Source organism: Ornithorhynchus anatinus, chromosome 9, assembly GCF_004115215.2.
Source record: "Ornithorhynchus anatinus isolate Pmale09 chromosome 9, mOrnAna1.pri.v4, whole genome shotgun sequence".
Lineage (NCBI taxonomy): Eukaryota > Metazoa > Chordata > Mammalia > Monotremata > Ornithorhynchidae > Ornithorhynchus > Ornithorhynchus anatinus.
In genome coordinates this window covers 41,835,054-41,851,009 of record NC_041736.1, presented here as the reverse complement: position 1 = coordinate 41,851,009, position 15,956 = coordinate 41,835,054, and the positions used below count along the sequence as shown (strand labels likewise).

At 49.2% G+C, this 15,956-nt stretch overlaps 1 protein-coding gene across 3 annotated transcripts in view; it reads right to left on the bottom strand.

Moving 5' to 3' along the window:
- Positions 1–3,386: 3,386 nt before the first annotated feature.
- DNMT3A (DNA methyltransferase 3 alpha) overlaps positions 3,387–15,956 on the bottom strand; it is a 101,933-nt gene continuing 89,363 nt past the window's right edge. For all 3 annotated transcript variants that reach the window (XM_029071763.1, XM_029071764.1, XM_029071765.1), the window contains 3 exons: positions 13,292–13,361; positions 12,494–12,612; positions 3,387–11,133 (listed from right to left, as the gene is read on the bottom strand). In XM_029071763.1, coding sequence (XP_028927596.1) covers positions 10,992–11,133; positions 12,494–12,612; positions 13,292–13,361 — 331 coding nt within the window. In that variant the 3' untranslated portion in view covers positions 3,387–10,991. The remainder of the gene's footprint in view (positions 11,134–12,493; positions 12,613–13,291; positions 13,362–15,956) is intronic.

The window sequence follows — 15,956 nt, the reverse complement described above, 5'->3', positions numbered from 1 at the left end:
CTCTGCACTTGGTTAAGCGTTCTACAAACTACTGAAAGGGTGGGCTGCCTGACTACTTGTTTTGTTGCCTTTCCCCTTTAGACTGTGAGCCCGTTTTTGGGCGGGGATGGTCTCTAGCTGTTGCCGAATTGTCCATTCCAATCGCTTAGTCCAGTGCTCTGCACACAGTAAATGCTCAATAAATACCATTGAATGAATGAATCTTTTCCCCATCTTCCGTCCTCTCCCCTATTCATCAGGCAAGGGGAACAGAAGCAGCTTCCTGTAGCAAACATACAGAGATCCTCTATAAATACAAATGCTCAGGAAAATCAAATAAAGGGGTGATAATAATAATGATGGTATTTGTTAAGCGCTTACTCTGTGCCATGCACTGTTCTAAGCACTGGAAACAGAACTCAATTTATTTTAGGTCTGTTTTCTGACTTCCATTTGAATTTTACATAGGGGTCAGTAATTACTTACTAGATCATTCTAGTCCATGCCTTTGGGCATGACTGCACTTCACTGAACCATACCCAAACACGTTCCTTAATCTGTCTTATTCTTAGGAAACTTTAAATCCCACAACATAAGGCCTGAAGAGCACCCAGTGAAGCTTGAAGGAGGTCAATAGGTGGGGAAAGGCGATTTGTCTCCACAGCCCACCATTTCTGGCTAGGTCTTATCGCTGTCCACAGGTTCCACCACACTCTTTCTGGGAGGCTGCAGGCGGCCGCAACAAGTTTGAACAGCCACGGCCACTTGGCTCGGCCAAAATCCTCCCTCCCAGGCCAGTCCATGTCTCTAATGCAGTCCAACAGTGCATTTCTGAGCCCACCCAACTCTCTTCCCTGGCCTAGAAAGGCCTGGCTAGTTGCAGTGACAGCAGCAGCGGTTCCAACAAATAAGAGAATTCTTCCTCCCAAACTAGTCTTTTAACTGTACCATGCTTTCGACACCCTCACCTCCATCCCTTTTCTTACTACTGGAAACTCTCTCCCTTCCTAAATCCAACAGACCCCAGCCCTCCCCATATTCAAAGCCCTCCTGAAACCCATCAGTCATCTTTGTACTTACCAGTGGGCCGGAAATGTGTCATTTGCTTTGAAAGTGTTCAGTACAGTGCACTATACCCAGCGGGTGCTCAGCAAGTGCTACTGTCGTTACCACAAGTCTTCTCCTCAGCAGGAGTAGCAGCAGCGACTAGCTTCACTGCCATAACTAGGTCATGAGGCCCTTATTGAGTCCCTCAGACCTCTTGGGTAGTAGAAGAGCCCCCCCCAAAAGTGCAGGATGCCTCGTCCCTGTTCTCCCTACATACATACACTGCTCCTCCAGCTTCTCGGAGAATCGAGTTTGGGGTTGTGGCTCAGAATCGGTTCTGCCATAATGTTTTTTCATGATAGGTTTGGGTTAATACATGGTAGAAGTAGGGAATGTACTTCAGACTACGCAAGCCTGTCTGGATGCAGCACAACAGAATATCACAAGAAATGGTCATGGGTGGCGTGCAGCATTGTCACACAGAGCAAGTACTTAACACGAGTTTTCCTTAATGTTTGAGGTTAGCTCAGATCCCTCTGGAAACCCAAAAAAGAGATCTCAATATTTAGGTAAACTGGATGAATCCCAGAAAGGTGGCATCCTTAAAGCCAGGTAAAACAGTGACCGAAAGGAGTTAGCTTCTGATCGGTCCACACGCCTACTGTATGCTCTAACCAGGCAGAGAACATACTGGCAGTCACTTAAAAGACTTTGATGTTCACCTACGATAAGGAGAAAGGGAAGCTTATTAGCATTAGTTGATCCTAGAGTAATTTGTTTAAGCTAAAGTGTAAACATTCAAAACAATTTGAATTCTAATTCTCAAGTAACTTCCTAGTTTTGCCTGAGGAAATTTCCAAACTCCTAGGGATTCGTACACAGGGAAACTAAACTAAGAACCATAAAGCTGCTTAACCATTGCCTTTTAAATTACAGCTCTTCAGAAACAAAGGAAAAGGCCCCTTTGACCTAATACCAGAAGACAGTCAGTCTTAAGTAAACAATCCCTGCCAGTTAACCTTGACTTCTTACCCACAGATAGGAGGCTAAGAGGAATTCAGTTACTTGCTCTCCAGTTTACAAGTTTACCTTTTTCTCCTGTGTTACATGTTAAATGGATCCTTACACTCATCTCAGTCAGAAGAAAAAAAATAAACACTCAGATTAATTGGTTTCTCACCTTGTTTGCTTTCATTGGTCACATCTCAGTTCCCCCCTTGCCCAACTCAGTTTGTTTTTGCACTGACTTTAAAAAAACATGCCTTCCTCAATTACTTCTCTCCTATTATGTGATTAGGCTGACCGAAACTGTAGCCAATGTTTTCCAACCCAAGAGTTCAAGATTAGTGAGGTTCTGTCAATGTTTGGGAGTAAGAGACAAATTCATTCATCTAAACCTAACTTACAGCTGGCCAGGGGCAAAGCATTCACCAAGTATAATCCATAATAATAATTATCATTAATTTTCCTTAGATAACGCCTGTGATCTTTACAGAATTACAGATGTGGCAGCAAATGATCGCCCTGACTTATTGTTTCTTGGCCAGAAGGTGGTTGGGGATAAAGAGAGAGGTAGCATGTTTGTGTAGCCCAAGTGGCCACCCGGCAGAGGGCTGAACAGCCACTGTCTTGTCTGATTGGCTAGTCCCATTGGATTCTGGTTGGGGCTAGTCCCTCATCTCCAGAATCTTCCAGGGAGCTGGATTAAGTCCTGCCCAGCTTTCCATACCCTGAGGTCTGGGAAGTGCCAGATTTGACCTGGATACCCCAGGGACAACCCCAGAAAACAACGGTTTGAATCCAAGTAGAGGATCCAGTCAGGGGAGTCGAAAGAGAATGCCTACCAACTCAGTTATATTATACTCTCCCAAGCACTTAGGACAGTGCTCTGCACAGAGTAAGCACTCAAATACGATCACTCGGCTTTCCATTTGGACATTAAGGAGTCATCAGAAACCGAGAGCAGCTGGGGTTCATCCCTTCCAGCTCCCTGGGGTCAACTGTCATACATGCCATTTGGCTGCAGAGTGGCAACTGCCTAAATGTGAATGCTCATCTTGCACCTAGAACCCCCAAACTAAAGAACGCCAAAACTCCAACTCTGCACAACTTCCCCCTGTGCCCCACGCCCCCCCAACACAAATTCCTGCCCTCTAAGCAGCCCCTTACAACTGTCCTCCCACTTTCACCTGAACCTGCCTCAACCTCGCAGACAAATGCCGGAAAATGGGGGTTTCAGTGTGTCCTGGAATGTGTTGAGCATTTGTCCAGTGGAGTACTCCTCCCAGGAGTGTAGCATGGCAGGAACAACTGTGACAGAGAAAAGGAGGCGCAAGACAAAAGAATATTATTACAGGTGCTTTTTCTTCTTTTTTTTTTCTTTTTGCACAAAACAGTCCATTTATTCAAGTGTTCTCCAGCACAAGTACATTAGAAAGGAGCTTTTTTTTAATTATATTCTTCTGGGCACCAAAGAAAATGGGATGAAGGCGGAACTGACAGACTTTCTACATCTGCTGCACGCATTGACCTCTTTAATTATTTCATAAACAGCTATGTCACGAGCATCACTTACACAGAGATACAACAGAACACCAGGGGAGTGCGGGGAGGGAGGGGCAGAGGCTGCTCCTTGGCAGGACGACCCCTCCCCACCATGCCCTTCCCCTGAGATGTCGCAGAACCATACTGTGAAATGTACATTATTTATTGTCAATAAATAGAGAAGCAATCCTAAAAAAATAGTGGCAGAAGGATGCTGGAACCAGAACAGAAGAGGAAAAAAAAATGGAACTTAGAAAAAAAAGTGCAGGGGGTTAAGGGGTGGGGATAGTCTGGTAAATAAAAATCCTCCATTTAGCTGCATGGAATGTGGAATAAAACCGCTCTGCCGCTGGGGTCAAAGCCAAATCATCTGTAACAGTAAAAGTTATTACCAAATTTTCTACGGAGTTTATTCTTCAGTATGAATACATGATTTCCCACAAATAGGTAAGCACCCGCTACTTCAATGCCTCAGCTAAAACACATGAAATCGCTCATTTAGTTTTCAAGTACAAAGTTAAAATGCCTTTTTTTAATAATAATATATCAGAGTAAAATAATAGCCTCTTTTAAACTCCACTACAAGAAAACAAAACAAACAGTCATTGTCCAGACAGTAGACTTAATTTAACAATATATATTTTTAATAAAATGTTTTAGCACCTTGTTGAGTCACCTACTCCCTCTGCGTATTCTAAGGAATTTAGGCATTTTTGTTTGCTGAAATCTAGGGCTGTGCAACAAAACTGGTTTACGAAATGAGATGTGACTAAGATAATGTTTCAGACTCATTTCCCTGCTCGTCTCCCCAGGTTACCTAACTGGAGACTGCTTGGATTTGGTGTTGGACAGAGCTCGTCCCTCCCAAAGGGTATGGAAAGGGGAAAATTCAAAACTGGCTGGTCCTTGATGAGAATTTCCAGTTGCTGGAGCTATGGGCCCAGCCCTTCCTACTGGCCTCCGGCCCAGGGAAGAGAGTGGCCCCACTGCCCTGCCTCCTGGCCTCCAGTCCGGGAAGAGAGGGGTCCACCACTGCTGGAGGAGGGGCCTCCCTCCATCACCCCAGGAGCAAGCCTTTCCCCTTCTCCTCCCCCCAAGCCTGCCTGAAGGCTCCCCTTTCTTGGGTCCCGGAAGAACAAGCGATCCATCACCCGGCTGAAGGACGAGCCAGCTTGCTTAGCGTCTCTGAAGAACGGGTAGGGGGCTCCCTTCTTTTCCATCCCTATCCTCCTTTACCAAAATGTAAAGATTAAAGAGCTGGTGCTAAGACAGTGGAGCTGACCCCATGTGCTACTAACACCCCTTCTCCAGCTGCCGTTCCCTTCCCAGACACTCCACGTGCCTGCGTCGCCCACCCAAGATGAGCTGGAACTCACAGTTGTTCAGTGCTGATTGACCCACCACCTACGCAGCAATTGATAACCAGCTCTTCCTTCCTTCCCCTAGCCCCGCCGTGCCTGCAGGACCCAGGTCTCTCCGCCTCCCCACTGTGCGGTGGGGGAGGGGGCGTGGGGAAGCCCCTCGCCTGATGGCTACGGCTTGGCAAGGAGAACTCCGGTGCCCTCAAAACGGGCCCAGGTCCCTGCCATTACTCGTGGGACTAAATTGTGGCTTGTGGCCATTTGGAGAAGCATCTCGACAGCCGGTGGAAAGCTGCCACGCCTCCACAAAGCACAGGCCTGGAATGGGGCTGTGACTTGGGGAGCAGGGTTCCCGCCAGGAACCCAGGAGAGTGGGCCTTGCTTGTTAAAGGGGCCGCATTCTGCCTGGAGGAGCTTTCTGGCCCACCCTTTTTCAGTTCATTCAAGAAGAACGTCACCACTCTGAAATGGTGCCCCAGGAACAAATCCCTGACCTCACAGGGCTCCTGCCCCAGACAGGCCCCATCAGGGGGCACCTGTGTTGGGGGGCTCCTGGAAATGGCACCTTTGAGAGAAGCTGCCCCAAACGGGACAGTGAAAGGGAATTCTGAAAATCTGCTTCCAAAATTCATTGTTGTACATATACATATATATTTATATATTTTTTCATATAGCAACTATTTATCTAAGATAAGAAAATTAATCATTGCCGCTTCCCTGCAAGAACTTTCCCCCAAATGGCTCATCCAAAATGCTTCCTTCTTTTGCTCTCAGTTGGGGCTTCCACTGTCCTGAGGGCTACTAGGTGGATGAGCCCATCGCCAGCAGCACACTCACTGTCCTTATTAGTAAACTGATGATGGCAAGTGGGTTCCCATTAAAGATTCTTGAGCACCTTTAAGGGTTCCTCCCACAACGGGAGGGATATGCGAAAGCGACCTTCCTTCCTCCCAGGATCTGCCACACCCACCCCCCCCAAATCTGGGCCCTCTCCACCAGCCTTCATCACATTCAGGAGGGATCCCACAGACTTTAGTGCTACAGAACAACATGGGTGTGGGCAGCCCATGGAGGGCTCGGACCCCAATGGCTGATGGGCAGGGGTGATTAACAAGAGCACCACCAAGAGTCGGAACCATCTGCTCGGCTCCTCGACCCACCCTCTGTCCCATTTGCCTGCCTCCCCAGCCATCCAGCCATCCGGCGTATAGGTCCTTCATCTGCCTTCCTGTTTCCTGGCCGCTCTTGGCTGCTTTGGAGGTGAGGGGCTCAGTGGTCTTCACAGTAGCACCCTAGGCCACACGCCCCTCGTGATGGCCACATTCTCTTTGGCAGGGTGGCGGCGATCTCTCGCCCCACACCAGAGCCCTCATTCCATAAGTGGGCTCTCGTCGTAGGGAAAGGAAGAGGGAGCTACCTGGTGCCTGAGATGTCCTAGGTCTCTCTCTCTCTCCCCACCCCACCCCTAGGCTCCTGTATTCACCTGATCCCAAGTCAGCTCAACCTCATGTATAGCCAAGACCTAATAATACCCGGCCCCCCCAGCCCCCACTTTTCACTGCTTCCCTCCTTGGCCTGTGCCCAGCCACTGATCACTGAGTCTGACTGCCTCTGACGGACAGTGCCTTGCACACAGTAAGAGCTCAATAAATACGACTGAACAACAGACACCTCTGCTGCTATAACTCAGGCCCGCAGGACCTGAGGTGGGGTAGTTCCTGCTTAACCCTAGCTATCAGTTGCTCTCACACCCATCATTCCAGGTTCTGGACACGGGTGAAGTACCTGACCTACCTGACCCAAAGTCTCTGCGTGCTCTCCTACAGTTGGCATATGCCCCAGCCCTCCTATGTAGCTCTGCTGCACTTTTTCAGCAGCAGCCTTAAATCTATCCCACCAAAAAATGATCCAGCTAGAGATCAAATTTACCCCACTAGCTCTCAAGAGGGCCAGAGTTAATCCTTGGAGGGCTGGTGGTTTGATGCCAAGGCTGTAAGCAGAGAGCGGAAAGAGATTCAACTATTATTCATCTCCTTCCCGGCCAAAGCCAAACTCACTGGCCCAAACGGGTCTTTGAGGGGGGCAGGGGGATTTCATAGCCACCTGCCGCACCCCCCGGTATTCATCTGTCCTGTCCCCGAGGATCCTCAAGAGGCCAGTGTACATTTCGGGGTTTTCATGGGCCTGGAAATGCGCTGAGACCCTAAGCTGAACAAGGGCTGCTGCCTCAGACCCAAATCCCCCGGGGAGTCCTGGAGAGCAGGGTTAGAGGAGTAAGTTCAGAGCCCTGACACAGAACACCAGGCCAGATGGCTCCTCACCAAGCACAAGAGGTCCCAGGTGAAGCACAAGGTGCTCAGGGCTGCTGAGAGCCAAGTGGCTCCTGGAATCTAGCTGCCTGAGGCACCAGGGACGACGGGCAGAGGAGACATTTCTCATCTGCTCAGCTGGTCCCTGGGGAAGTCCGGTCTCCAGATAAGGGAAGTCCCCAAGGAAAATCAGGGCCCTGTGGCCCTGCAGAGTAGACAGGATTCGTGAGCTAGAGATTGGGATGGGACTAGCTTTTAGAAACGTCTGGGCGGGATGGAAAGACACCCCAGGGCTGAGGCATTCTGCCTCGCCGCTGGGAACTGGGAAGACCTTGGAAGCAGCATTGACTACTGGGGGAGGGAGCACCATGGACTGTTTGAGAGCAGCCCACCTCCTCCTCTAGCCACTCCTGGAGTGGTGCTGGTGGTCTCCCCAATCAGGAGGAAAAGGAGGAGAGGAGAGAGATCGCCGCACTAAATCCGGAAATGCCGAGGCAGCCCGGCGGCCCCTCTCACTGAAAGCTTACATCCGGCAGGCGGCAGAACCTGGGGCCGGGTGTGCCGCCATGCCCAACTAATAGGACCAGGGAAAGGAGAGATAACTGGGGCAAGTTTGGGCCAGGCCAATTAAAACAGGCAGTTTAGGAGCCTGAGGGAGACCTGGAGCTCCCGAACCCCGGCAGGGAGCCTCAGGTGGCCGGCCTTCGGGCTAACGGGTGCCATCCCAGGCTTCCCGATCAGCTCAACGCTCCCTCTTCTGGCAGGCCCCCTCCAGGCTCACACTGACCAAGGACCGCACCCTAAGGACCAGTTTCCTCATCCCCTGGAAAAGGAAGTCACCCAGGCCAGGCCGGTGGGAGGCGGGAGGGTTAGTTCTGGTCATGGCCTGGTCAGAGCTCTACCTGCTTTGGAGACAAAGTGAGGACCTCAGTCTCCAGGGTTGTCAGTCCAGGACTTTTCACCATCAGTCACTAAAAAAAGAGACGGAGAGAATTAAACAGAGGCTACTCCGGGGAGGGACATCTCTCTGCTGCAATGCCATCTGCCGCATCCTCCTCCCTTCCCTGCCTCCAGCACCTTGCAACCCTCAGCAGCTCCCAGGACACAGCGAGAGTAGAAAGGTGGTGGGCGTCCCGGTCAGCTGCGAGGTCGAGGTAAACGGTTCTAAGCGGGGGTCCCACTAAGCACCGGATAATAAGTTTGGGAGCTCCCTGGTCGGGGGTAAGTGCACATGTGTGCGTGCACGCGTTTGTGTGTGTGTATATGGTGGGGGGCGGGAGGGTGTAAGAGTGCCCGGGCCTGTTGAAAGGGCAACTGTCTGCATGTGTGTCTGGGAGTTTGTGTGGGGAGGGGCTATCTACGTGGAAAAGGAAAGAAGAGAAGAGTCAAGACTTCACACCAAGTCATAGGCACCTCTCTCGCTGCATTATATTTCATATATATATTGTATTTATAGAGCGCCTATCACCATAGGTCCTATCCTTCCGGGGATGGTAATACCGGGACCTCTTGTTTCCAAGAGCGGCTCCCACTCCTGCCGGTCCCAGGAGGACACATCCCACTTCCCATTATAAAATATATATCTCTCTATTTGCCATATATCTACACCCCTTGAATCCGGGCAGGCTTCTGCCCTTTGGGCTCCTGCCCCGGAGCAACCGTGTGCTTCACCTTCCCGCCGAGGCCGGTCTGAGGAAGCGGGAAGCGGGACAGGGGTCTGGAGCTGGGGATATGGAGCTGCTGACCCGAGGTAAAGAGCACAGCCGGAGTTTGACCAAGGACTAGAAGAAACACACAATTCACATCATCCACAAAAGGAGAGGAACCGCCCGTGCCCTCCCCAATGCCCCCGCCCGCCTCAGGTGAAGAACAAGAAAACCCAAAGAAGAGAGGAGGGGCTGAGCCCCAGAAGGCAGACGGGCAGTGACTGCTGAGCTGCCTGTCTAGCGCTGCACCAGGCGATGTGCGAGGCCTGAGCAAGGGGGGCGGGGAGCCGGGGTCCCCCTTGGGAGCAGGGCACGGGAGCCACGGCATTAAAAAAAGACACTACTCTCCCCATCCTGCTCCCTGCACCTTGGATTGAACCTAAAGGGAGGGTGTTTTGCTTTTTTTTTAATCCTAAAACAAACAGATAACCATAATCAGAACCATAATAATCATAAAAAAAGATGTCATCAGCCTCTCAGTATAAAACTGCAGCCTATGTTTGTGGAGATGACCAAAAACATCAGTCTTCTGCAACCAGGGGTTTGCCTCGTGCAGGCCGAGGAACGGGGCAGGAGGGCGAGGGGAGTGGGGTTTTCATAAAAGAACACACAAAAGGCAATTTAGACAGAAAAGCACCAGTACGTTTTGTATGTTTTTTTATTCTCTCCAGGGTGGATTTTTAGCTGCCCCGGACCCCAGTGAAGGGGGGAGGAGGGTGACGACCACCACCCACCCCCCAACTCTGGGTTGTTTCCTGTCCCCTACATGAGATGTCCTCTTGAGTCAGTGGGAGGAGCTGCTGCGGGAGGGAGGGGACCCAGCCACCCCTTGCCCCTCCCAGGGACTTTCCTAGGGAAAGAGCCAAAGGTTATTGCATGACTCAAGGACGTCTATCTCCTCCAACTCCCACTGCGCCCTGCCCCGTCCCACACTTTTACCCCCCGCTTCTGCAGGGAGAAAGAAGGGATGGAGGCACCGTTCCTCTCCCTGCCCTCACCTCCCCTGCCCAATTTTAAAAAGAAAAAGAAAAAACTCATTTTCAGTATTTTTAAAAAGCCATCATCTCTTCCTTTCCTCCACCCTTGGGTAAAATCCTTTGCACGTAAGGCAACGTGGAAGCTGATGTTTTTACTCATCTCGCTGTTTAAAAGCACCATTATGAAGTCGGGTTGTACAGTAGTAACAGTACCTTTTATATATATATATTTATATATATATATCTATCTCATATCTATCATATATATATAAACTGTAAACAAGAGGTAACAGCGGCTTCTACAAACTGATTTTCTTCAAGGTTTCCTGTGTGGTAGGCACCTGAAATACTGTATAAAAGTGTATGTGGGTGTTCTCGTCTTCCCTGCTGCTAGTTGGGTTGTGTTTGCATCACCAGGAATGGTGCTGGTAAGATAAGGCTCGGTGGCTGGAAGTGAATGTGGCCACCTGAGCATCTCCCTGTTTTTCTGTCCCCGCTTGTGCTCCTAATCTGACCAGGCCAGAGACAAAAAAAAAAAATTTAAAAAAAATTTAAAAAAAATAACGATATATAGATTTCTATAGTATATTTCATTTTCTCCCCCTCTCTCTCATCTTCCCTCTGCATTGGCGGTGTTGATGTTTTCTTGGTGGTTTTTTTTTTTGGCTGTAATTTCCGGTTTTTTCCTTCTCTTTTTACAGCATGAGAAAAAAAAAAAAACCCTCTAGTCTCAGTCACAGCTCGAGAAACAAAAACCCAAATAAACAGAAATCCCCTTTGGAAAAAGAGTGGAAAACTGAAAGTTTTGACCCAAAAGAAAGAGGGGGTTTGGTTTTGTTGTTAAATAGGATCAAAGTTTAACATTGAAAATTCAGGAGATGATGTCCAACCCTTTCTGCATGGCAATGCCTTGCGATGTTTCCCCATCTGTGTTTTTTCGTGTTTTTTCCTTGTTTTTTTTTTAAATTCCTTTTTCTCTTCCGGGTGCTGATACTTCTCTCCATCCTCGTGATCTTGGTGGTTTTAATTTTGACTTTTCGACACTACCTCAGTTCCTCCTCATGTCTCTTACACACAGGCAAAATACTCCTTCAAGGGGGCGAAGAGGTGACGGATCACAGGCACGCTCCACGACCGACCCAGGAGTCTCTGCCTCGCCAAACGGCTCATGTTGGAGACGTCAGTGTAATGGACTGGGAAGCCAAAGACCCTGCGAGAGAAGACAGGGGCCGGAAGGAGAGAGATGAGCCCAGGGGTTCCGGGGATGGAAGGTGAGTACTGATGCTGCCATTTGGTTTCCTGCCATCCTGGGGCTTTGCCCTTGAATTGGGCTCAGCCTACAGTTATGTTGGGGTGCTCCCACCGGTTATCGATTAGTTGCGACTGGCTGGTGCCAGGGGTTTGGGTAGGCCTGGGGTGTAAACTCTTTGAGGTGGGAGTGGAAGAAACTTGTTTAGTTAGAGTCCTCGGGACTAAGAGTCTTCCAGAGCCCTCAGGGACCTGGAGGCGGGAAGGAAAATGCTTAGGAAAGCCTGTTCTCGGCAGGTCCGACGTGGCAGCCTAGCATCTGTCTCCCCAGCTAGGCTGTAAGATCCTTGAGGCCAGGGATGTCTGCTAACTCTACTGTATTCTCCCAAGGGCTTAGCCCAGTGCTCTGCACAAAGTAAACAGTCAATAAATACTACTGACCAACTGATTGTCCTCAAACCCTGGCTTCTGATAGCTGGCACCAGTACTGCAAGGAATCCATCACAGCTAACAATCGCGTCCGGCTTCACCTTGCCGGAGACCTCCCCCGCCCCACCTCCTAGAAGGAACTCACACCTTTCCTGAGGAGCTTGATTCCAGGGTAAGCCAAGCAGAGTTCTGCCAGGTCTCGTTTGCCGAAGGCTCAAGGAAATAAATGTGTTTTTAAGTACTTAGCCGAGTCCCTGCCAAGCAAGGGGCTAGATGGTCTATGGTGTTTATCAGTCAAAGGTATTTACTGAGTGCTTGCTGTGTGCAGAACATGATATGAAGTGCCTGAGTTTACAACACAACAGAGTGGTTAGTCAAATTCCTAGCACACAATGAGCCAGTCCTACCTCAATGGCTGTTGTCCTTTCAACCAGCCATCTGAACCACAGCAAACTCAGGAGGTCAAAAACAAATGTCTGGAAATCCCCAAAGACTGGGCACCTACCCACCCGGCTGAATTAGCCAAATTCAATTTCTTTGGATTGGGTATAGTATGCATGAAGTGCTATGAGCTCAGTACTTCTGACATTCCCAATTAGTTCAATAACTAGTGTTTCCTTCTGTATTGCACAGGCGCTTGGCTGGTGTGGGGTCCTCCCACATGGCTACCCCAGACCTGGAAGGACAGACGGATCACCTACAAAACAAAGCAAGCCCCCTTTCCTGTGGACTGACTAAAAATTCCGGGTTCATGGCATGGCTTCACAGACCTCTCTGGGAAGGGAAGCAGTCCCACTTGGTGCGGGAGAACTGGAAGCTGCTCTGACCCACATTGACCTGTTTTGAATCAGGACAGAAGACAAGACTTTGGCATCAGACAGGGCTTGGTGTACCTTTCCATTTCAGTGCACCACAAGATGTCCTCTTTCTCATTCATGAAGACAGGGAAATGCTGGTCTTTGCCTTGTTTGATGGAGTTTGACCGAGTGGTGATGGTCCTCACTTTGCTGAACTGGAAAAAAATTCAAGAAAAAGGCTCTCAGAAACACAGGAGAATGGTCTAGGCTTCCTTCCGACCCAAGGGATACAGATCCAATTGCTTCTCCTAAGGAGGGAGCAGGAGGATTTAGGTTCACTCCAATCACCGGGCCAACAGACTTTCCAGGCTGACCGGAGCCAAGCCTGGGAAGAAATGGGTGCACACCACATCAGTTCGGTGTCGCCTCACTTTTCCTGGGAAACTGGGTTGCCCAGTAGTTCTCATTCTTGGGAATTCTCAGGATGGTGAAAATTGCCACCCTTCCCGCAGTTATGAAGACACTCAAACTCTGAAACTAATTTTTTCTGCAGTTGGTCCCAGGGAGGCCCTGCCTGATAGTCCTGGAGCACACTATGTAGTCTTCCCAAGGCGAGCTGGCCTCCGGCCGGGGGCACAGCCTGCAACTAACTCTGGTGGATTTTAAACCGATGGCTAACTCACCGCAGGTCTTTCCCAAAAATGGATAAGTCCATCATAACCTGCCTCCTAAGGACAGGGCAGTGACCCACTTGCCTTAGCAATTACACCTCCACCCCCCTCTTCTGGAAAATCTTCAGAGACCCATCCAATAAGCCCCAAACCAGTCTCCTACTTAGTCCTGCACGGCCTGGGGCAAACGGGGCGGGACAAATGGATTCTCTCTGGCTCTGACCTTAGCTATCCTGCCGTGCTCCAGACATTCCTGTAATTCCAGCTTATCATTCACTGTTGATGCCAAGGGCCTAGAAACAGAAGAGAGGAATTGTTAAAAATATGACAGCATCCTGTTGGACACATATCAAGAACATGTATGGCAATGGGAGGAGGAAGGGGCTCCTGTTCAGGATCTCTCCATCTCCCGGCTCTTCTCCACAGAGAAGTCTGCAATCATAGCTCTCAAACCCTTATACCTAGCATCCTGTTCTACTAGATTCACCCCAATAAATTCAGACCCACAAATTCATGCACAAGTGTATACATGTAAACACAAACACATGGGAACAACCATACACATCTGAGACAAAACACACACACACACATGGTGAATGTGTCCATCCACCTGCACATCTACTTCTCTTTGCTCACATATATGATATACACATTAGAAAATACCTTGCAAGCATATATCATCTCAAAACCTATTCCCAGACAGTGCTTTCCCAGGGCAATGGGTGAATAGCTGCCCCAAGTTCAGTATTTCCAATGACCAAGCCAGAGAGGGCTGTCCTCTCTTAAAATGAGGAGCCCAGAAGGAACACAAAACAAAACACGTAACACTCCATATTCCTGGGTAGGATAAAGAACAATTGATGATTTGTACTGTGCAGTTTTAATTTCGAGCTCACTGAAAGCTTCCTGAGGCAGGGAACACGGTCTACTTCCTCTTAGTTCCTCTGTCATACTCTCCCAAGTGCTTACTACACTGCTCTGCATTCAGTAAGCATTCAATACATACCACTGATCGACTACTTGAGAACTCTTGATTGTGGGAACAGACACAAGGGGATAAAACTAAGGTTTCCCCCTACCTGGATGAGATTCCTACATAACTAGGGAGGTCCAGGTCCAACAGGGAGTGACATTAGGGAGGTTACTGAGGGAACTCCAGATGTCAAATCTACTACCCCGTGCCATGTTTCCCAGGCTCCAGCTCCCACTCCGGGATCACTCATCTCTGGCAGGGATGCTCCGCTTTATTGGAGAGCTTTGAGGGTAGGGCCTCCTCACCTCCTCCAAGAGGCCTTCCCAGACTGAGCTCCTCTTCTCCCTCTACTCCCTCTACCACACCCCCTTCACCTCTCCGCAGCTAAACCCTCTTTTCCCCCTTTCCCTCTGCTCCTCCCCCTCTCCCTTCCCATCCCCTCAGCACTGTACTCGTCCGCTCAACTGTATATATTTCCATTACCCTATTTATTTTGTTAATGAAATGTACATCGCCTCGATTCTATTTAGTTGCCATTGTTTTTACGAGATGTTCTTCCCCTTGACTCTATTTATTGCCATTGTTCTTGTCTGTCCGTCTCCCCCGATTAGACTGTAAGCCCGTCAAACAGCAGGGACTGTCTCTATCTGTTGCCGACTTGTTCATCCCAAGCGCTTAGTACAGTGCTCTGCACATAGTAAGCGCTCAATAAATACTATTGAATGAATGAATTGAATGAATGAATGAATAGGGCCCCAAGACTCTTCTTTTCCCCTAGATAAAAAGGTCTCAGAACGGCATAGAATTTCTGCATTAGAGCTCAGGTCTTAACCCGGGTTAAAGTTGAGTCTGAGGGCCTGGTTCTCTTAATAGTCTATACGCTGGCCACTCTAATCCTCACCATGTGGGAACCAAGTAATATTAAAGGTAGGATGTCTGATGATTACTGCACTTGAATATTAAAATTCCATAGCATGTTGGATTGGGTCCCCATTAAAAATGTCTTAAATCAATCCCAATGAATTTTCCAGTCCAATGAAGATAAAGTAAAATTCCATTACTGAAAACTAGAGCTGCAGTTGCTTTGAAATACGGTCCTAGAAATCTTCACTGTGACGAAATATGATCTCTTAAGAAGTGGCCTTACATTCGTATTCCTAGGCCCGAGGATATGTGCAAATGCACGATGAATAGGTTGTCCTGGCATGAAAGAACTTGCAGGGCAGGGGTGACTGTGTATGCGTATGGGACGACTAGTACCTTGTCTGCAGTGCCAGCAGCCACAGGGCCCATTTCAACTTTCCTGCCGCAAGTCTGTGACCCTCTGGTGCCAAGCACTTCACCCAAATTGGGAGGGAGCTCACTGAACATGGAAGCGGCAGAAAACCAGGTCTCACTAGTCCTGTTCCCATCTCCACCCTAGTCACAGAAATTCCAGCTGCGCTTCTGGGTAGCAGACAGATAGTAAATAGGACAGGAGGAGGGTGTGGAGTGGATAGGGCCCCCAAGGGACAGGAGTTTTGATTTAGGGAGGGGCAGCTGGAACTGTTGTTGCTGTTCCACGTTGTGATTTCTGTACTGAGCATAGATCAGTTCTTTGGGTATGTCTGTAAAGTGACATTTTAAGGCTATTTTAAAGGGGAAGTGGGATTCGGGGGTATGGAAACTGGAATGGGTACATCAATGTGCTTTCATTCATACACACACATGCACATGTAAACACACACACACACACCCCTTCAACCCACCCCTTGTTTTCATTCCCTGTGGACTCCCCTTGTTTTCATTCCCTGTGGATTTCCAAATCCCGATAGAAGGAGGCAGCCCAACGAATTCTTGTCTCCTGCCCACCCAAGCCTCCCACTGGGGTGTCCAGCAAGAAGTCGCTGCAGAGCACAAGCTGAGAGTTGGTTCT